Raw genomic sequence first — 22,736 nt, 5'->3', positions numbered from 1 at the left:
AATAAAAAAAATTTTTTTTCACAAAATTTAAAGAACTCAAAAGAGATGATTGTTCTAATAGAATAAAATTGCCACACTCAGTAATGACTTTCCATGATGGATGAGTCTTAAGGGAAGGAAAGAAGTTTGATAGAGACATGGACAAAGTGTTCTCAGATGGGAGGATGTCACAGCCAGAGATGAAGGAAGGAGCGGAGGAGTATTTTTATTAAAATGAAGGTTGTTTAAGCATCAGTGCTGAGATAGAAAATGGTGTATGCGGTGAGTTTGAATGTTTCTGTGGTATTTAAAAAGGATATCTCTGAGGGTTTGTTCATTGGTACCATTGTTTCTAAACACGATACAACGCAGTGTCTGCCCAAATAAAACACTGATATGTTTGGTAATTTCCAATTATCTGTTAATAAATATATTCCTCAAGAAAGGAGAGTGATAGCCAAGTGGTGATTAATCTTACTCCTTTTGAAAATGAAATTTTGATTTTTAAAAATGTTTTATATGTCCTTTCACTTACTGTACATGTTTTTGGGGGTGACAGGGGCACATGAGTGCCACTTGCGGGAATCAGATCTCTCCTTCCATGGTGTTGGTCCTAGGTATCAAACCCAGGTCGTCAGTATTGGCAGAGAGTGCCTTTACCTACTGAGCCAACTTGCACTTCTCTGTTGCTATAAAGACTGTCACTTTATTGAACTTTTCTTTGTACTTTGTTTTAAATGTTTGGGTTTTCAGAAGAACCAAACTTGCTTGCTACATCCAGAGAGAAACAGAACAAAGACGCTGGCAACGACAACAGTCAGCCATTGGTGTGTACTTTTTTAATTTAAAAGTCTCACTTAATGTATCTGGTTAATAATGCAGCATAGACCCAGGAGAATACTATTTCATAGTGCATGGCAGAGTCTATAAATAATGTTTAATATTTAATTTGAAATTTTCTGAAAAATATATATATTAGAATACTCATAAAAGTTTTATGAAGTTTTTCCTTTAAAGTGAGGGGATTTTTTTTAAATCTTTGTGTCCCACGTGTATGCCTCCTTACATAATAAAGTAATAATGACTGAGGAGTATTCATAGTTTAGGTGATAATTCCTATCAGGACAAATTTTATGGGTTCCTGTTGACATTCAGTATCTGCACTGTCAAAAGTGTAGCTTTTCCTTCCTGTAAGTCTCTGATAATATTTACACTATAGGAAAGTGGTGTCATAAGATCAACTCTGTTTTCTAGGATAAGAAAACGACACGTTCCAGAAAGGCACAGTTGATGTTTGTGTATATAAAGAATAGTTTTCTAATGTGTTTCATTCCAATGTAGAAATTTGGGGACTTTTATCCAATGTCTGTGTCTGCTAAGTAGAGTAGATAGAAGAATATATTAGCTTGGACTCATGCAGATAGCTCATATTGGTACAAACACTGTCATAGCCTATTATTTGAATTACAGTGTAGGAATTTGATTTTCTTTGAGGCTGAGTTGACTTTGGTATCTAAATAGTTTAAAAATTGCCTGCTCTTTACTTATAGGACTTTAGATAAATGTCTTAAATTCACTGAACATGCTGATTACTTAAGATAGTGTGTGTAATTTTCTATGAGAGAAGCTGTCATATAGTATTAAAGACATTTAATTTGATTTTTAGCAAATTCCCCACAGAGAATTAAGTTCATTCCAAAATCATAAAAAGTTAACATTTTGCCACTCATATTTTAAATCTGAGTTAGGCTATCACAAATTTCTTTTATTTCAAAGAGCTTCTTGGTGTCTGGGGGGGCAGTAGATAAAATACAGTATGAAGCTTGCAAGGTAAATTTCAATTCGTTTCCTAGTTTGTCTTTTTTCCATCTCCATGATTACTTAAAGGCTAAATTTATTTTATTTTAAATCAAATTAATTGTACATTTTTAACTTACTCTAACAATGCATTTAAGAATCAAATCAAATTAATATTCATAATTCCATCTTCAAAAAAATTTTTTCAAGAACAAGAACTGAGTAAGAATTGAGACAGACATGATGTCTGTACGTCCAGCTCCACCTCAAACGTAGCTGAGGAACTATTGGTCAAACAAGCATGGTTCAAATGGAAACTATTGCACAACTGACTATACGGGTCCCCTGGAGGGGAATGTGTACAAAAGTCCACATACGCTTTATGCTGGATCATCTTCAGGCTTTCTCTTTGTCTCCCAAGAAGCATATTATAGATTTGATTTTACTTTAGGCTAAAACAATCACTTCCTACTAGATCCACATTCTCTAAAATGACTCTTCAATGTGGCATCTCGCTAGTGAGAACAAAAAGGCGACACATGTGTCTTTTGACACAGATGACTCTTAACAGACAGTGAACATTTTACATAGCAAACCATGATTCAAAAGAAAACTATGAGGTCAAAAATACTGTAGTGGCCATACTGAACCACATACAGAAACAGGTCTTGTTAATTTAAATCATGAGACTGAAACTGGGTAAAGTGACGAAGTTGATGAAAATGCAGTTGTCTTTATTGAAACCTGTTCAGTATTCTTAGTAGCTAACTTTTGTTGCAGCTGAAACGAAAAAGGAAGATGAGACTCAGCAACAAGGCGGACACAGCAGAAAAGCCGTCTTATGGCAATACCACTGCTGCCGCTGCTGGTGGTGTTGGTGGTGTCGGTGGTGCCGGTGGTGACGCTGGTGTCGGTGGTGCCACTGGTGCTGGTGCTGTTGCTATTGCTGATCCTCGTGTTAGAAAGGGACCCGTCCTACAAACACATTGTAGGAAGGCTCATAAGCAGCAATTTCCTGTTCCATCAAGAAAGCACATTGGGTAAGTGTGGCACTATTTAGTATTATGCCATTGTCATTCTCCAAGGAAACTAATTCTAATTTGGCCCAGTGTCCATGCTTAATAAATCTTATGCTTTTACCCGGGATGTTCAGCCTTGCACTGACATCAAAAGAATATAGTGAGATGCCATTGCTTGCCATTATACTGACAACTGTTTAACTAGAAAGATAACCGCAGGGCTGTAATGCCTGGTGCAGTGTTGCTAACTGAAGTTGACAAGTACTGTTTGAAGATAAATTTGTAGCAGGCTTCCCTGTTTCCTTTACAATACGTTTTATATCCCCTCAGCTTAACTTCCACAATCAGATCTTTGGTGGGCACATAGGAACAAAGACTTTAATTTAACGGGCACGTGCTTGGGTGTCAAGTTGACGAGGAGTGGGTTGCTCATAGTTATATTGTCCACTGGACAGGGTATGTAATAGCAAAGAGAACACACCCATGGGCCTGTCTATGAACAGTTATGTAGATGAGGTTACTTGAGGCGGAGAAAGCCGCCATTACTGTGGGCAACATCGTTCAGTAGGCTGGAGTTCTAGATTGAGTAAAGGGGAGAGCAGAGACTGCTATGAACCCTTGGTTAATCCTAACCCTTCCTTCCCTAAGAGACCTTGCTCTGTTAGGTGCTTTATCATGGCAATAAGCGAGGAAATGTATACAATGTACTAAAGAAACCACAAGGGGGCGTTTTTTCCTGTAAACGTCCAGATAGTAAATATTTCAGTCTTTGATAGCATTAATTCTCTCTTCCTGCAGTTCAGAATCAGCTATAGATAACAAGTGAATAATGCGTTCTTTTTTAAATCACCGTATTTTTAAGTGTTAGTTCAGTGCTAAAGTGCTTGGGCCACATGGGACTGCCCTTGGTTCAAATCCCTAGCACCATAAGAAATAGTTGACAGAGAAAAACTGATGAGTAGTATTCCATAGTGTAAATGTACCACAGTTTCTTTATCAATTCTTCTCCTGAGGGACACTTAGGCTGTTTCCATGTTCTAGCTATTATGAATAAGGCAGCTATGAACACGGTTGAGCATATGTCCTTGTTGTGTGCTGGAGCATCTTCTGAGTATATTCCAAGGAGTGGAATAGCTGGGCCTTGAGGAAGCCCTATTCCCAGTTTTCTGAGAGAGCACCAGATAGATTTCCAAAGTGGTTGTAGAAAAAGGAGATTCTTTAATGGGGGATCACGGCTATACTTTTCTGTGGCGATAGCATTTAAAACACACTTAGAAATTATATTAGTTTAGAAAAATAACAATAGTAGGTTCTCCTCTAGGGTCTAACACTTGCTGGCTGGGAATAGTTGACTAAGTTTACAGTACTAGGCATGAATTGCTCCCTATTGAGCACATCCTAGATCCAATTAGACAGCTGTTAGTAAACCTCAACTTAAAAGTTCCGCCATTACACCATTATCAATGTCTTGCTGAGGACACTATACACTTGAGTCATGAAACACAAAGACATCAAGCTAATACTGACTTGCAAGCTTCAGCCCTACTGGCTAGCTTTCATAGTGCTGGAAGGCTCTATGCATGCTACCACAATGGAAAGATAATCATTACTTTTAATCCAGCTTCAAGCTGTGTGAGCTATGACAGTAATGGCTGTCATGGCAAGATATGCCCATTGGTAACAGTGGCAGAAATGTTATGGAATTAACCAAACACATACCACTTAGATCTCAGGACTACTGCTTAAGATAGGACCCATATTTGGCACCATTACTGGGACCAAGAACCTATGGATGAACTGGTTAGAAGCCCTTGAGGAGGGTCTACCACTCTTATTCCACCAAAGGGACACACTATTATACTAACACTGACTAATGACTTATTATACCTGTAGATTAGTGTATTCCTCAGTTATCATCAAAGCAGCCTCCTTTTGCTATCCATCATCATCATCATCATCATCATCATCCTCATCATCATTATTAATTATTAAGGATTATACCCCATTTTCCCGAGTCCAAAGATAATTATGAAAGTGAGGTGAACAGATAACTAAATAATATGGTTATCTTCAACTGTACATAACAACAAATAGTCCTTATACAAGAAGACTGTTCCCAAGATATTTCTCTGTCTTTTTCTGTCATGGTACACGTTTTCCGTGATTTTAAATCTTTCTTCTTCTAAGTCCAGTATTACTATTTTCCAAAACAAAAATTGTTATCACAGATTGAACTATTAATCCAATTTTCTTACTGCCATTTGCCATTTGCCATGAGCAATAAACACTGGTGTTATAGTGCAGTGTTCAGCCCTAGTGTAGTACTAGTCTCCTCTTGTTTCTGAGTGTTCTCCATTTTCAACTCCAAGCTCCTAGGGAATACATAGGTGGCATACAGTTTTGTTTCCATTTTGTTCTCTGAGTAAAACCATTTTCTTGGCATTTTGCTTATTTGTGTACTTTGTTTTGTTTTTGGATAGCTCCTCTTTTTTTTTTTTTATGCTGCCCTTCTGGACTTCCTCGTGCTCAGACATCACTTTCATATGTCTACTCAGATGCCACCTTGATTTACAATAACATTGTCATTTATGCTTTAAGCTAGGTGACAATTTATCTTTCCTTGTGTCTGGCTAGTATTCGCTGCATTTTAGTTTAAATTTAAAGACAAACAAAAATGGAGACAGTTTGTAATTTTATCCAGTTGCATTGTATTTCTATGAATGAATCAATGCATAAAGGCTTTGGTATTCTCAGTCACATACACAGAACCACAGATATAATTAAAAATAATGAAATATTAAGAAAATTTTTAGGGAAAAATCTGAATGTGAATGTCATGTGACTTCACATTCCTGCCTCGCACTTTCCCTTCCATGATAAACCCTAACTCAACAATGACCACAATAAACGTTTCCTTTCTAAAGTTGTTTTCTGCAAGAATTTTGCAACAGCCATGAGAAAGCAACATGTTATGGAATTCTCAATGTATGGGTAGGTGTTTTCAACTTTTCAGAGAATTTTTACTGTTAAAGGTAATAGTAAAAATAAAAGAAGGGGGTGAGGGAAACTACATAAACTGTAACTTAATAGTTTCTTACATGTCTTTTAAATTTTAATTATTATAGTGTGTGTGTGTGTGTGTGTGTGTGTGTGTGTGTGTGTGTGTAAGAAGGATGTCAGTGGGGCATCACAGGCAGTGGTGTGCTGCCTTATGTGGCTGAGAATTGAACTCAGCACCTTTGTACTTCCTTTTACCCACTGAGCTATTTTAATAGGTGTTATTACTCTACTTAAGTGTGTGCATCTCTTTTGGGTGTACATTGTGAGGGCAGGTACTGGAGGAGGCCATAAGTATCAGCCCACATGGAGAGGGAGTTACAGCCAGCTGTAAGCCTCCCAAATCAGATCCTCTGAAAGGGTTATGTGCTCTTAACTGATGAGCCTTCCATCCAGCCTCCATGGTTTCTTTCCCACCTCTAAAGTTGCATAATGGAAATTTTTAGAGCATGTTTCCATGTGAGACAGTGGTTTTATTGAGTTTAATTGGATCTTCATATCCAAAGATTAGAAGATTTTTATATGCCATCTTTGAGAAGTTATAGCAGACAAAGTGTCCTTTAAAATGCTGTTTATTCTATATTGTATGCAATTACTTATACATTCTGAACTGGCTCATAAATGCAACAATCTAATACAACTGTACATTAAAATGATTATCTAAAATTAAAACTATCATGCAGTACATTTTAAATTTTTATGTAATAAAAACATGCAGATTCATGAGTCATAGTAAATACATCCTAATAATTTATTTTTTCCCTTGCTAGGATTATCATAGCTATGTTTCTATTGTTTTATAGGATATTGTAAAATATTGGATACATCAATCTAATAGCTGTTTGTTTTCTGAAGAAAAGATAAAGCACTTGTAATTGTTTAATACAAAAGTAATGCAGGATGGGTTATTGCTTTTGGATTATGAGGTTCTAAAGTGTAAAAGCCGTATTCCCTTTTATAAACAGTTTTATTGACATACATTATAGACTCTGTAAATATTTGTTTAATGTAGGCATAAATAGTTGAATAGATAAATGCACTTGTTGAGAAATGTCTTTAGAAAAATAAAGTCTTTGTTTATTGAATGTAGATTTTTTAAACTGCTTATATATCTAGTCTTTTAAATGTTTTAAATACTTGGAAGTTGAAAAATTATTCATGTCCGAATACAATAATAGTATAAATTTACCTATCATTAATTCAACTAAAATGTTTGAAGACAGATACAATATTCACAGACTAATAAGAATCACGTGTAGCCAGCATTCTTGGGTTTGAATTCAACCTGCCTCTGACTTTTTATAGGCGCTTAGTCAAGTTCCTTGGTCTTTTCTTAGCCTAGTCCTCTCATTTATAAAATACTGTCATTTACCTAACATAATTGTTGTGAGAATTAAACTGAATTTACATTACAGTGGAGGTCCCAAATAAGCTAACTCTTCACTGCACGAGTATTGCCCTTCCCTGAAGACTTACATGATATTTTTCAATTCGGGTTAGCATCCATAAAGCTTGATTTGTATAAAAAAATGACAATAACAGAAGTCAACATATTCCTTTTCATAAAATAAAACTAACAATATCATATTTGTTTGCTTGTGTATTTGGTGTCATAAAGCTTGCTCAAATTTAATTATCTGTATAGTTTTAGTAATAACATATTTTGTTTCTTGGGCTGGAGAGGTCTCAGCTGTTTAAGGTTAGGCTCACAACCAAAATAAGATGTTTTGTTTCTTAATGTGACTTTCTATTTTAACTGAATCTCACTTGTAGAGGCTTATCATATTTGAAATTATAAATTTTAGTAGTAAGAGAAATAAATGCTTGTGTTTTCTATAAATATAATGGTTTAAAATATTATCTTGTTTTTCATATTTAAATGTTAAAAAGATACTTTTACCTTCTTTGTAGGTTGAATAAGAAAACATCTGATGAAAAATATAAGGTACAGTAAATTAAATTTAAAACAATTTCTTACTCAAAATAATTTACAAAGGAAGTTACATATTACAAAATATGTGTGAAATACAAGATCTAAACTAAAGTGAAAAAGTTTAGAATTTTTTGTTATTTGGTACAATTTATATTGAAACAGTGGGTGACAAAGACTTGCCATTAATAATCTCTGAAAAATCTGTTCCTTTCATATCTTCAAGAATTTCTAACCATAAAAATGATGGATAGCTAATTCATTGCCACATTTACTATACAGTGTAAGTATTTGAGGACTTTCTAATATTGTATTATTTATTGTACAGGCGCCTGTAGAACACACAGATGCTGTGGATGATCACCAGTTATCTGAGTCACTCTCCGAGGATTATGAGTTGTCTGATTATGACAATATATTGATGATAGTTGACCAACTTCGAATGAACTATAAAGGTAAGACCACTGCATAAACTTAAGTCTTCTAGTATAGTGCTGAGGCAATCTTCAAATTCAGAATTTGGGTTGTCCATTGAAGACTTTGATATATTTGAATTTTGGGTGTAGTGTGAGATAGGGGAATGCAGATTAACAAACTATTTCTCCTGCACACTTTATTTATTTATTTATTGTTAATTTATTCTTGTTACATCTCAATGGTTATCCCATCCCTTGTATCCTCCCATTCTTCCCTCCCTCCCATTTCCCCTTACTCCCCTTCCCTATGACTGTGACTGAGGGGGACTTCCTCTCCCTGTATATGCTCATAGGGTATCAAGTCTCTTCTTGGTAACCTGCTGTCCTTCCTCTGAGTGCCCACCAAGTCTCCCCCTCCAGGGGACATGGTCAAATATGAGGCACCAGAGTACGTGTGAAAGTCATACCCGACTCTCCACTCAACTGTCAGAATGTCCTGTCCATTGGCTAGATCTGGGTAGGGGTTTGAAGTTTACGGCCTGTATTGTCCTTGGCTGGTGCCATAGTTTGAGTGGGACCTCTGGGCCCAAATCTACTTATCATAATATTCTACTTGTATGTTTCTAGGACCCTCTGGATCCTTCTACTTTGCTATTCTCCCATGCTTCTCTCATCTAGAGTCCCAATAGGATGTCCTCCCCTCTGTCCCAGTTTCCTAGTAAGTGAAGGCTTTCATGGGACATGCCCCTTGGGCTAGTATGCAGATATAAGTGAGTATATACCATTTGAGTCTTTCTGCTTCTGGGTTAACTCACTCATGATCATTTCTAGCTCATTCCATTTGTCCACAAATTTCGGGAATTCCTTGTTTTTAATAGCTGAGTAGTATTCCATAGTGTATATGTACCACAGTTTCTTTATCCATTCTTCTACTGAGGGACATTTAGGCTGTTTCCATGTTCTGGCTATTATGAATAAGGCTGCTATGAACATGGTTGAGCAAAGTTTCTTGTTGTGTGCTTCTGCTCACTTTTGAAGATGTTGACTGTTCACTAAGTCATGTTTTGGGAAACTGCATCAGAAGTAGGGAGTCTATATTGGGTTGGGGACATTTCTGGGACCATTTTCTATTGTTTCTATTGTGTGTTTTTATTGTGCTGCTTTTGTTACTACAGTTCTGTAGCATAACTGAAGTAAACATTAATGTTGCTTCTCCACATTACCTTGGATACTTGTGTTCCTTCTGAATTCTAACTTTTTGTTCTCATCCTGTGAAAATTTTCATTGGGATTTTGGAAAACACTGGACTACTCTATAAGTCATTTTCAGAAATATATTTGTCTTGTAATATTAATTCAAATATTTTGTGAGTATGAGCATTCTTTTTCATACTTTAATTCTTCTTCAATTTCTATCTTTTCAATGAGAAAATTAATTCTTCAAAGTTAATTGCCACATTTTGACAGGTGGTGGCGGCATATTCCTTTAATCCCGGCACTCAGGAAGCAGAGGCAGGCAGGTTTCTGAATTTGAGGCCAGCCTGGTGTACAAAATGAGTTCCAGGACAGCCAGGGCTACAAAGAGAAGCCCTGTCTTGAAACAAACAAACAAACAAAACCAAAATTAAATTTAAAAGAAAATTGCTGCAGTTTATCTGTAGCTGATTTGTCTACAGCTACAATATATGCAACTTTAAACCAGCTAACACATTTTTCACCACGTTTCTGTCCTCTTTTTACCCATTATCATAATTCTGTCCAAAATGGGGAGAGTTGAAAAATATATTAATCTATAGGTGTAATGATAAGTTCTTTGACCTCTAGTTAGCAAAGTACTAGTATGTTCTCCCCTAAGGCCTATGAACTTTCTAGCTACAGGTTTGTAGCCCATAAATGGTAGCCGGTGTGGGCCTCATCTTGTGGAGTCAGACTTAAAGCCACAGAGTTACTGGTTAGTCCCCTGGTGTTCGCGCCACTAGCAGCACTGAGTATATCTTACTAATCCGGGGGTTATTTGTAGCTCTAGGGGTACAGAGCTGGGTAAGACTCATGATTGCTTTTCTCCTCCAGAAGCATGTGTAGTATCTTCCAGCACAATGAAAGCTAGACTATAGGGATTAGTATTCCAGGTCAGGAATAGCTTGACTTCTCCATGTTATTTGAGATTCTTAGTATAGTGTATTCCAGACTGTAGCCGCTCAGTCGGTGTCTGTTTGTCATGACTTACAGCGTATGGAAATATACCAACCATTGTATAGAGAAAGTGTTCACGCATTAATTCCTACCCACTCTTTCCTGGTGTAGATTCTGGAAGACTGTTGGAAATGCAGGATGCAGTTCCTTCATATAAAATGATACTGGAACGAAACCAAACACACTCAGAGTCGCCTGTAGAGCAGAGTAAGGATATGAAAAACCAAGCTAGTAAAGTGCTGAAGAAGCCGCAAGAGACAAGAAAAATGAAAGCGCAGCTCAGACGCAAAACTGAAGAACCCCAACTGGATCTCCTCGATGCGGGGTATGCCTGTCTAAGGAGTGTGAACAGCTCGGGCAGCCTACTGATTCCGGGGGGGGGGGGGGGGATTTCAGTGTTGCATTAGCTTACGGTTCTCATTTTGAGAAATGTCTATTAAGATCATTGGCCCATTTGTTGATTGAATGATTTCAAGGTTAGTATTTAATTTTAGAATCATGTTGGAGTGTAGGCTCACTAATAAACATTTGCAAATGGTTATTTTTGACATCCTCCTTTCCTATTTTCAACCCTTTAACTTATCTTGTCTTACTGCTCTGTGTGTGTGTGTGTGTGTGTGTGTGTGTGTGTGTGTGTGTGTGTGATTTTAATTTGTATAGTGCATGGTGCCTTTGAAGAAGCAATTGGATTATTTATCCATACTGCCTTTTTCCCTAAGCAGCAATGAGAAGCTTCATTTTCATGTTAATTCTAATAGCTCATTATTAGTATTTAAGAAAGGCAATAATTTAGCATCAACTTTTCATGATACTGAATAATGTGAAAGATCCATTTCTACAGTCACAGAATTGCTAGTAAAAAGACACTGGCAAGTTTCTGAATAATATTTGATTATAATCTTTCCAATCTATATGTCCTTTGGAGAGATTGAATTGTGAAAGCAGAGATGACATAGGATAATAAAATCAACTTACTTTTACCAAAATGAATTTTTAATGGCATCCTGTTCAATTTTCAGGTTGGCTGGAAAACAAGAAGCACAACAAAGAAATTCTCATTATTTATATGAAAAAATTAAGAAACAACTAACTAAAAAAGAAGAGAAATATGAAAAAGAAAAACAACAACTTGAAACGCACCTCATAGCACAAGATATGGAACTGAGGCGTCTCAGAGATGATATGAATAAGGTAAATTTACTGGTAAAAAACATCCTGCTCCTAAATTTGTTTAAAATCTGTGACTTACAGTCTTTACTCCGTTTAGTGCATGGAGTCCTTTTTTGTTTAAGGATATGAGCATGGTAGGTGACCAGAGAGTGGTGGTGAGCGTTTTTAATCCCAGCACTCGGGAGGCAGAGGCAGGCTGATCTCTGTGAGTTCAGGCCAGCCTGGTCTACAGAGCCAGTTCCAGGACAGCCAGGGCTAAACAGAGAAACCTTGTCTCAAAAACTAAAGAGTGAAAGAAAAGAAAAGACCAAGATAAGGAAATTGACAGCTTGGAACTTCAGCACTGTGCACTGTAAACTTGTGGTGCTCACCTAGACGGAGGATGTCTACTATACCACCATGAGGCCTGACCTTGCCACGTGGCGACTACTGTGCATCCAGGCCATTTCAGAGCAAAACGTTGACATGTGGCATGTGCGTGCACTGAATCCGTTTAATTTTATATTCCCTGAGTATTAAATTCTGATATTTTAATTTACACGTTCTTTGTAAATCTTGGCCCTGGATTCTTCTTTAATATATGTTTTCCAAATGAAAGAATAGACAGGGAGCTAGCCCACCACATAAAGTTATTTTGAGTATTTTTTTTAATTAAAAGGTGTTTTATTTAGATTTTAAAAGCGATTCCTTACACTGAGGAACTTTGAGAAATTTTATTATTACATTTTCCTTAATATTTGAGAATTCCATACATGTATATAATGCGTTTTGATTGTATATGTACTCTCCCCTCTCTCCAACTCTTTCTAAACACATCTTCCTCCAAACACCATGTCTTTTTTCAGTTAAAGTTTACTTTTTATTATTTGTCTGTGTACGTATTTGTGTCTGTGCATGCATGCACATGTGGGTCTGCGTCCATGTCTGTGTACCCACGTTTGCATGCGGGTGACTACAGAGATCAGAAGAGCATGTCAGACCCCTTGAGTCTTAGTAACAGGCAGTTTTAAGCCACTGCCTTGGGTGCTGGGAACCGAACTCAGGTCTTCTGGAAGAGAAGCAAGTATGCTTAATTGCTGAGCCATCTCCTGCCCTCCATTGCTTCTCTTTCAATCACACAACCTTGACCCAATCGCTGCTGCTCCCGTGCGTGCAGGAGCGGAGCCATCCACTGAAGCTTGGGCAGCCCACTCCTGCGACTGCTAAAGACCATGAGCTGTGACTTGTTGTGAGTGAAAAATGGAGTTTTGGCTAATGGCACTGCTGAGTATGTTCTGGGCTCACACCCTCATTCCTGCCCCTTGCGATGATGCAAAGCAGGATACGTTGCACACCTGTGTAGAAGACCTCTTCCCTTCTCATCGATTCTGCCTAAAACCAAGTTCTGTTAGGACATCTAACTTGACCACGGTACCAGCACTAACAGGAAAGGTTGACAGCTCCGGGTGCATCCACACCCCTCAAAGTTCCCTACTATGTAATTCCCTAGTCCAATATTCCCCAACATCCATGAAGTCAGATATTGCTATTTTGATATTAACTTCCTCAAAATACATGGCCAGTAATAATTACTGATGTAGAAATTCAGGCATTTGAACATCTGCACAGCCTTTGCCTCTTACATGCCCCGTGGAGCATTTAGTTACCCAATGGGAGACCTATGTATTTCAGTGGTTTATCTCTGCCATTCATACGTGGAAATTTTTCAAGTTATAGAGTAGTAAGAGGTGCTTTGAATATAAAAATAGCAATGCTCACTGCAAAGGCATCTTTTGGTTTTCTCTTTAACACCAGATCTGTCAACTTGAATTTCCTTTTTTTTTTTTTATTTAAATGCTAAGTGTGATAAACATAGCTTGACTATAGTACCTGGGAACGGAGCACAGGGAGAATTGTGAGCTTAAGGTCAGCTTTGACTACGTACTGAGATACTATCTCAGAAAAATAAAAAATATTTCACATTGAATGGCAAGGATAATGTGTCTCAGTCCAAGATCAGGGTCAATAAACTTTCACTTGAGAGACTAACTTTGTGAGCCCTGAAGTCTCTGTTGCAACAGAAATAATTCCATTACCCCCAAGGAAGAGCATAAAGGTAGCACAAATGATACAGTGAGACCCAGGTGCCTTCGTGTAGAATTTCCGCACACGGACAGTTGATGAGCAGATTAATATGCCCTGTTTCTTCTCTTTCTGTTAGCTGCAAGAAGCACAGCATCGAGAGGCAGAGACTGAAGACAGTGACAGGATGACGAAAGAACACCTGCAAAAGTATGGTTTAAAGTAGCACTTAAAAGCACTTGAATTTTTGCAATATACATAATGCTGGAAAAACAGCCTTCATGATACGTGTGTCTGTTTAGAGTCTAGAAAAGTCTTCTGTGCATTATTTGCAATATGCATTTAGGGTTTTGGAAGCAGCTCAGAGTTAGAAGGATGTACACAGCATGACCTTGACAGCTGGGGTTAAATCCCCAGCAAAAACAAAGAAAGAACACATGTCCAACTGCTCAAATACTTCTCTAGTCTTCACATGAGCTACAAAACCCAGGTGGAAATAAGATGCATTTACCAAACCAACTAGCCTCTCAGACATGCCATCAGAAACGCATACAATAAGATTCAGACTCAGATGCTTCTCACGCTTTTGCTAATCTGATAATTAATCTCAGAGTGATTGATTGAAACATACCTTTTAGGGTTGAACACGACGTTTTTAATTTAATAGAAACCATCGGAAAACAAACAAAGACGATAGAACAGCTTGAGAAAAAATTACCAAGTGAAGATAAAAATCTGGCAAAAACTGGCAATCTGGTAGGTCAGCTTTTTATTAATTTCTACCAAGCAGAAGTGGAAGTTTTCTTTCTGTAGCCATTGGATATTGGAATGTTGTAGGCAATAATAGAATTCTGATAGATAAAGATATTTGCTGTGTTCATATTGTTATCATCAGAGCCTGTCTTCTTGATTATAAAGAAATTGGCCAAATCCATACAATTAACTGTGTTGACAGTAAAATTTAATGGATAAGATCACAGTTGGTTTAAAGTGAAATTTTAAATATGCAATGATTCACTCTGTTCATTCAATAGTAAGCACTTAAATTTTTACATTTTCCCATTCTGACAAAAATTGTCCTGGAAATTGGTGTACCAAAACCTGTTTGAATACTATTATATATTTTACAAGTCTTTTAATCTTCCAAGAAATTTGACGTTCTGTACGTTTCTGAGTTTATCTTGGAATCTGAAGCTGTCAGTGAGTCTGCAGAATTGTAACAACTTTGGAGACTTAATGATAGTAACCATTATCCTCCACTGTTCTCAAGAAATGTGCTTTTCTCTTTGGAATCTTAAAAACAGAATTAATAGCTGATAAAACAGAGAAATGGCTGCTAGATCAAGTAGAACTACAATAGAAAACAGGTTCTCTTGGTGTTACAGGTTCAGAAAAGATTTTTTGTTTGTTTGTTAGTTGGTTTAAATTCACTTTTATTTATTATATTTTCAAGGGCTTTAGAGTCCAACCTTGACAAGGACTGGTGTATATAAATCTTGGGTCCTAATTTATAAACAGCTAGTGAACGGTCCATAACTATTTATGAAAAGGAGCAGGATTCAGCCATTCATGCATTTGTGGGAGTGCACAGCACAATAGTCCATTGTGAAAAGGTCATGCAGCTGAGGTGGGTGGGGTCTTTGCATCCAGGAGTTGGCTCCCTTACATGGCACTAGCTGGGTTCCCGCAGCTGTTAAACAGTCTCCTCTCTGCTGAGGTACGGCCTTCATTGACTGAGCTTTCTGGTGGCTGCAGAAGCTCCATTAACTAGAACACAGCCACTGGGTCTTACCTGAAACTTTGTAGTATGTAAAAGCATTGTGCTTTCCCTATGCAACCAAGTTGTAAGACAAAGAAAGGGGAGTTATATCAAGTTGCTCAGGCTTCTGGTTCAATCCCAACAGTACTGAAAATCATTTCACCTTCCTATTTTATTTACTTACCAAGAAAAGGAGAATATGTCATTATATATTGATTAATGAATATTCAAATATCTTTCAGACTTAAGCAACTGAAATTAGATGCATGCATGTGAACAATAATGAACCATTTATTTAATAATTTAAATTAAATCAGTAAACAAGGATGGTTAATGCTTTACAGTCCATCAGTTTTCACACATTTTAATTTCCAGCTAAATTACTGGCTAAAACTACAAAAATGTAATGCACTGTTATTTATATTATGATTATTTAAAAGTATATCTTCTCAATCTTTTTAATTTTTTTTCAGACACAAGCAGGCCAGGAATTTTTTAATAATTTCAGAGAAAATTATATTACTTCAGTAATGAGTCAGATGGAACTCAGAATTCAACATCTAGAAAGCGAAATCTCTGAAATGAAGATTCAAACATGTAATGACGCAATGGTGCTGGAAAACTATATCAAACTTCATCAATCACATAAACTGAGGGAGTAAGTCAAGTCCAAGAATCATACAGGATATTAATTTATCTCCTTAGCCATCTACCACAAAAGTGCATTTTAACAAAATAAAATTACTCACCTAAAAGCTAACTAGGAAATATGGCCTTGGAAAGCAATAGTGACAAACAAACTGGAAGATGAGTTGTAGAAATCTAACCCAGAAAGAAGGCATTTCGCTTTGGTTGGTATATACACAGTATTCTCTCTTAGTATTCTCCTATTTATCTTGGCTTCTTAGATTTTTTTCAATAAATTTGCTGATATAATGCTTACAAATTTGCTTATCAACATTTCCAGACATACACATGTTGACCACTTGAATATTTTCTAGAATATTGTAACATAAACTCACAGTGTCAAGGACAACAGGGGCTTCTCCTTTGGATACAAGTTTTCCCCGAGGCAACTTGCCCAGAGTCTGATCCTGCGCGTGTCTGGTGGAGAAAGCCTAAGCACAAACATTTCTTCTGGACATTGTTAGTCTCCATTAAAGCGCACACACGACATAGACAAATATCAACACGGCATGAAATAGGCAGTATTTCTCATGGTGCGTTCAGATAATTCCTTCTTGGGTGTGCGATGCTCCGTGGGTAACAGATACCCCAAGTTCCTTGTCTAGCACACCCATAAGCAGAAAATGAGGTAACGCTTGCCTTCCTGCTCTTCACAGGACTGAAGCTAAGCTGAAGGAGGTCACCGCCCTGTACGTCATGCTGATTCAGCACAGTGCATCATTACTGAATATGCTGCGTTCTGTCCTTGCCTCTGCGTGCCCCTGCTCCGCAAATCTTCACAGGACTTCGGGAAACCTCTTTACCCAAGAGAAGATGGCGACTCCCACTTCAGGCCCACAATCTCCAAATCACTGCATAGCAACCAACCTGGGTGTGGTTAGTGCTGTTACTCATTTTTTCCCCCTCTGAGTAAGGATTTGAGATTTTTGATGTGTAAATAACTGAATTGGTTAGTTTTTAAAAGATTTTTAAAATTAAATTGTTTGTTTAGGGTTTTTGTTGTTGTTTGGTTTTGTTTGTTGTTGTTGTTTTGTTTTGTTTTTGTTTTTTGTTTTTGCTTTTTTAGGGGAGGAAAGGGTTGAAGAACAAGCATGTAGCAGCCAGAGGACAACTTGGAGCATCCATTGTCCCTTTTAAACGTATGTCGCCTAAGGCTTAGAACTGAGCTGTTTTAGGAAAAGCCCCCTGCTTTCACTAGTGGGCTCGGCAGCATGCAACTTAAGAGAGTAGACCTCACTCGCTTCGTGCATACCTGTGAGAAGTAACAGGTTCCAGAAAGAACAAGTTCTGTCCTTTAGAAACTAACGTCCGCCCTTTTCCAAGGCTGCAGGTGACGATGAAGATTTCAATGAAGCCCTCACCAAGTTAGTTCTGTCTCCGCAGTCTGAGCTGGATCAAACAAAGAAGAAATACACGGAATTGGTTAAAGAGAAAACTCCGTAAGACTTCACTATTTCATATCCGTTTAAGCATTCATTCTTTGTTTTCACGGCATTTGTATGAAAATCAAAGTAAGAACTCTCTTTGTATTTGCATTTTCTTACCTAAGTTATGGTAGTTTAAAATTAACCTCAAAAATGCAAAACAAAAACCGCAAACCAGTTATGCAAGCTCACATTGCCCTTCAACGGTGTTGAAACGGTGTAGTCAAGTCTTGGATATTCAGCCACACTCTTCATCAGGCCTGCATTTTTGATCTGAAGATGTTTTCTTCTTTTAGTATCACCCTTTCCTTTGGCACTCCAGCTAATACTTTAATATAAAATATCCCCTCGGCATTGTCTTTTAATTCCAACACAAAGTACCTTGATTTTCTTATCTCCTTGCTCCGATTTTTCAAAAAAAAAAACAGCATAAACCAATCAGATACATTCAATTTTCCAGGTGTCTCCATATGCACCTAGTGTGCACATGTCTGTCTGTCTTTCTGTCTGCTTGTCTGCATAGGTTTGTGTTAATTTGTTTGCCTGAGGGTGTGGGTGTGAGCTAAGGCTGTGTACTGGATCTTTCTCTTCAATGAAGTGAAATACGATTGTTATAAAGGTGTTGTAATCTGTGCTGCTTTTTCTTTGTCTGAACCAAAAAAAAAAAAAATGGCACCGTGGTGGAGTCAGAAAACCACTTTGCACATAGGATTCCCTGGTGATATAAGACAGTATTTGGCTATCCTTGAAGAGCGTGTGGGAGGCTGTTCAGAGCTCTCCGAGAAGAAATGGAAGCAATTCAAATATCTTCCCCAATGGGGCTAAAGTACACGGGGTACAAAGGAAGCAGGCAGCAGCTCTGGGACATCCCAGAGACCTTAACCTGCCTAAGTTAAAGAAGGTCACGACTGTTCTATGACACATTCGTTTGGGGAAATAAATGCAGATTTCATTGTGGCTGTCTCTGCCTTCACCTTGAAATCATGGCTGAAGTCAAGTACCAAAGGCCTTACAACTCTCCTTATTTTACAAATACTGAATTTTCTGTGTTAGTCTCACTTGGTTTTAAAAGCGTACTTTGCCCAGAAGAAAACAACTGTGGTAGATAAGGAATGGTTTCCACGTCCACGCATGCTTACTCATGTCTTGACGTGGGGAGGGGACTGAGTTGAGAAACCTGTCGGAAACCCAAGCCCATCTACTGTACTTTTTGTCATGTCTCCATTGAAACACCTGATAAAAGCAACTCAAGGGAAGAAGATTTTATTCTACAATGTAATCTGAAAGAGTAGTTAGTGCCGACCTTGGTGGAGAGGGCATGGTAGAGGGTAGTGCCTTCCACGGCAACGTTAGCTTGTTTGCACATGTTGTTCACATCTCTATAGACCAGGAGGCAGAAAGACCCAAAAGAGGCATCATACATATCACACATGTCACACATCCCCCAAGAACCTACATGTCATGGTGAATACCATGTTCACAGGGACTACAGTCTCTTTAATCAGAAACACCAGATACAGACCAAGCCTTCGCTCTCAAGTCCACAGGCATGTATCACCTTCCAAACTACAACACTATATCCAAGTCCCTTATACAAAACAGCATACTACTTACATATAGCATGGTCATAATTACCAATAACTTTATCATCTGTAAGTTAATTTTTTTCCTCACAAAGTTTCTTTTTAGTGTTATATTTTTTTGTTTTTTCCTTTTTTAAAATTGAAAATAGATTCTTCTTTCACATGTATATCCTGATTACAGTTTCCCCTTCTTCTACTCCACTTAGTTCCTCCCCCCCAACCCCCCCGTCTCCTCTCATCTGGATCCACTCCATTTCTGTCTCTCATTAGAAAAAAAAAACAGGTTTCTAAGAGATAACAGCAAAATAAAGCATAATAAGATAAAGCAAAAACCATCATATCGAATTGGACAAGGAAAACCAACAGAAAGAAAGAATCCCAAGAGCAGGCACAAGAATCAGAGATCCACTTGTTCACACACTCAGGAGTCCCATAAAGACACTAAACTGGAAGCTATAACGTATACACAGAGGTCCTGGTGCAGACCTGTGTGCAGGCCCTCTGCTTGTTTCCTCAGCCTATGTGAGTTCATATGAGCCTTGCTCAATTAATTTACAGGGCCTTGTTCTTCAGGTGTCCTTCACTCCCTCTGGCTTACACACTTTCTGCCTTCTCTTCCACAGGGTTCCCTAAGCTCTGAGAGGAGGTATTTGGTAGAGACACCCCATTTAGAGCTCTATGTTCTAAGTTCTCTCGTCTCTATCTCTCTCTCTCTATCTCCATCTCTATCTCTACTTCTACCTCCATCTCCTTCTTCAGATACATATACATATACATATATATATACATATACATATATATATACATATATACATATATTTTTTCTATGCCCTTCTTTTCCCCCCTCTTGCTCTCCCCCACCCTTTTGTTTGTGTAACATCTTGGTGTGGGTCTCTGCATCTGTTCCCATCTGTTGCAACAGAGTCATTTTATTACTATCTTTTAAAATACCAATAGTGTTTGGATTTACCCTGGGTCTCTGGGCTATCTAGTGTCTGGCTCTTGGTATTGTTGGATATGGGTCCCATCTCATGAAGCCAGCCTTAAGTCAAATCAGATATGATTGGTTACTATCACAAACTTTGTGCCACCATTGCTCTAGCATATTTAGTAGGCAGTACTGCATTGTAGATCCAAGAGTGTGTGACTGGGTTGGTGTCTATGTGTCTCTTTTGGTAGTCTGCGGAGTACCTTCCATACCAAAGACACTAGAACACAGGGGTGACGTTCTATGTAAGCATCAGCTCAAGCTCTCCATGTTCAATGAGTTGGGTGGGTGTTAACTTCAGCAATGAAATCATTCTGTCAGTTTGGTGAGATAACCTTGCTTTAGTACCATATATAATTCAGCTTTTAAGTAGAACTCATTGTGCCATACTATTTAATGAATAAAGAGTAGAAATAAGATCTTTCCTAGTACATATTCAATATATTGCAATATTTCCAAGGAGACTTGGTTGATTCCTTGGATATAAATCTATAGATAAGGAAGGCTGACAGTATATCAGTATAGATAGAGATAAGATAGAAATAGATAATTAGAGAGATATAGATACATGATAGATATGTAGATAGATAGATAGATAGATAGAATTGTGTAAAAGTATTTGTGATAACCATGTTGATGTGTGGATGTGTGTAAAGGTCAGGAAACAATGTTATGATGTCAGTTCTTATATTCCCCTCTTTGTGGATTCTGGGGATTGAAATAAGGTCATGAAACGTATATAAAAAGTCCTATATCTGCTGGTTCATGCGATCTATTTATATACTGTTTGTCTTAATAGTTTCCTTCATATTATTTACTTGAAGTTACTATTTTAAATGCTTTCCAATAGTTAGTTTGAAACAAGTGAGAATCACAATTTATTGAGTTTTATGTATTTACACATAGCATATGCTTTGTGTTTACTCTTCTGAAGTTGTCATTAATTTAGTCTTTACATTCTTGTAGAAGTAAAAAATGTTTTAAACTGACAAAAATATCAACTGTGAGTGATAATGGACAGCTCAGTCTCTCTGAAGGTTTGGACACCGCACAATTTGAAATGGACATTCCAACTGATGTACAACATGAGGTACTGTTCCATGAGTTAGGAGACTCAAAAAGTCAGTGTGCTGACTAAACCTCTCTAATGATAAGTGAGATGCTTTTTAAAAATGCTACCAACTTAGTATGAAGTGAAAAAGGTGTCAACTTTCTATTCAAAGACCAGGTAATTGATTCTTTTTCTGAATCAAAAGAGAGTTTATATCTAAAACCCAAGCAGTCAATATTGTATGACTGTTTCCATATCACAAATATGAAGTTAATTTCAGGGTATGATTTAAGTGAATAAAGATTACCATATGTAAATATGAGAGAGTAAGTACTAAATTGAAATTCAGTCCTTTATAGAGTTCCCATATCTGTTATTTTACCATTTCCAAATGAAATGCATAGTGATTACACTTTCTAGCCACATTCCATCCTGACAATAGCCTCTTATAGTAACAACAACAACAACTATTATTTATTATTATTATTATTATTATAAATAAAAAAAATAATAAAAAATTAATAAAATAATAAGAAGCCACAAACAGAACAGATACACTTCACCTCTTCCTCCAAAGGCTGCTTAGGGATCATTGGTGAATACTGGACAGAAAGAGATGATATCAGAGTTGGTGGATGGCTAACTCCAAGTACAGTTGTTTCCCAACTACTTGTATTTATCCATTTCTCATATCCTATAGTTGCTAATTTTCTTTTTAAAAAATTAGAAACATTTACAGAGTTAAAAGAATTTGAATTAAAAGGGCGTGACAGGAAACTTCTCTCCTCAAAAGTAATGCCTTCTTTAAAGAAGACTCAATTCTGTGAGGGTCTGGCTCATTTCATAGCTATCACTTGACAATTTATTTTTCACATATCCAAAGCTTAGTGGGTTAAACGGTATTCATTTTGTTACAAGCTCTACAGAATGAGAGACTCTTGTGAAGGACAGATCCTTTCTTCTCCCATGACATTCATTTGGGACACGTTGAAAGGGAGGGAGGCTGGAGTCCTCCAGAGTCTTGTTCCCTAATGTGTCTGCTTGCTTTGGATACTGGCATTAGACGCCGGCAGGAGCTTGGTTCGCAGCAGGGTGATGGAGCGCTCATGCCGAACGCCTAGGCTTTCCTTGTAGGCAAGTGTCCTCACAACATGGCGATGAGATCAATACAAAGCATTTTCCAAACCACTGTTTGAAGTCACAGGGCATGAATCTAATGAACGTTCTGTTCATTAGAAGCAAATTTGAATTTTTTTCCATATTCCATCATTTGTGGAAAGAATATTGAAGAGTAACAGGTTCTCAAATTATTACATTATGTCCTTTGGTCAAAAACATATTATTCTCCCATTTGAAAATTATGCTCTGTTGCACTCAACCCTATCAAATAATTGGTCATTATGGATAAAACCTACTTTAATTCACAAATCGAAAGATGCTTCCTTGTTCCTGGGAGGGCTGTGTAACAACAACCACACAGCTCTCAGGTTTTGTGTCAGCTTTTCAGTGGCCTTGATCTCCGTGGGTCAGTGCCTGAACAGCCACCAGTTTCTGCTGGGAGCCTTCGTGATGCACTTATGATTTAAGATTCTCGGTCCAGAGTATAACATACTAGGAAAGTGA

The 22,736-nt window shown here is 37.5% G+C and overlaps 1 protein-coding gene across 8 annotated transcripts in view; it reads left to right on the top strand.

Moving 5' to 3' along the window:
* LOC311607988 (uncharacterized protein) overlaps positions 1 to 22,736 on the top strand; it is a 129,822-nt gene that overhangs the window by 88,266 nt on the left and 18,820 nt on the right. For all 8 annotated transcript variants that reach the window (XM_084800279.1, XM_084800274.1, XM_084800276.1 and 5 more), the window contains exons 46-57: positions 733 to 806; positions 2,557 to 2,816; positions 7,764 to 7,797; positions 8,111 to 8,237; positions 10,502 to 10,715; positions 11,410 to 11,581; positions 13,761 to 13,831; positions 14,260 to 14,377; positions 15,854 to 16,038; positions 16,724 to 16,943; positions 17,391 to 17,506; positions 21,029 to 21,152. In XM_084800279.1, coding sequence (XP_084656405.1) covers positions 733 to 806; positions 2,557 to 2,816; positions 7,764 to 7,797; positions 8,111 to 8,237; positions 10,502 to 10,715; positions 11,410 to 11,581; positions 13,761 to 13,831; positions 14,260 to 14,377; positions 15,854 to 16,038; positions 16,724 to 16,943; positions 17,391 to 17,506; positions 21,029 to 21,152 — 1,715 coding nt within the window. The remainder of the gene's footprint in view (positions 1 to 732; positions 807 to 2,556; positions 2,817 to 7,763; positions 7,798 to 8,110; positions 8,238 to 10,501; positions 10,716 to 11,409; positions 11,582 to 13,760; positions 13,832 to 14,259; positions 14,378 to 15,853; positions 16,039 to 16,723; positions 16,944 to 17,390; positions 17,507 to 21,028; positions 21,153 to 22,736) is intronic.

The sequence above is a fragment of the Acomys minous genome (assembly GCF_964271855.1).
Source record: "Acomys minous genome assembly, chromosome: 10".
Taxonomy (NCBI): Eukaryota; Metazoa; Chordata; class Mammalia; order Rodentia; family Muridae; genus Acomys; species Acomys minous.
The sequence above is the reverse complement of the archived record's forward strand: the minus strand, read 5'-3'. Positions and strand labels throughout refer to the sequence as shown.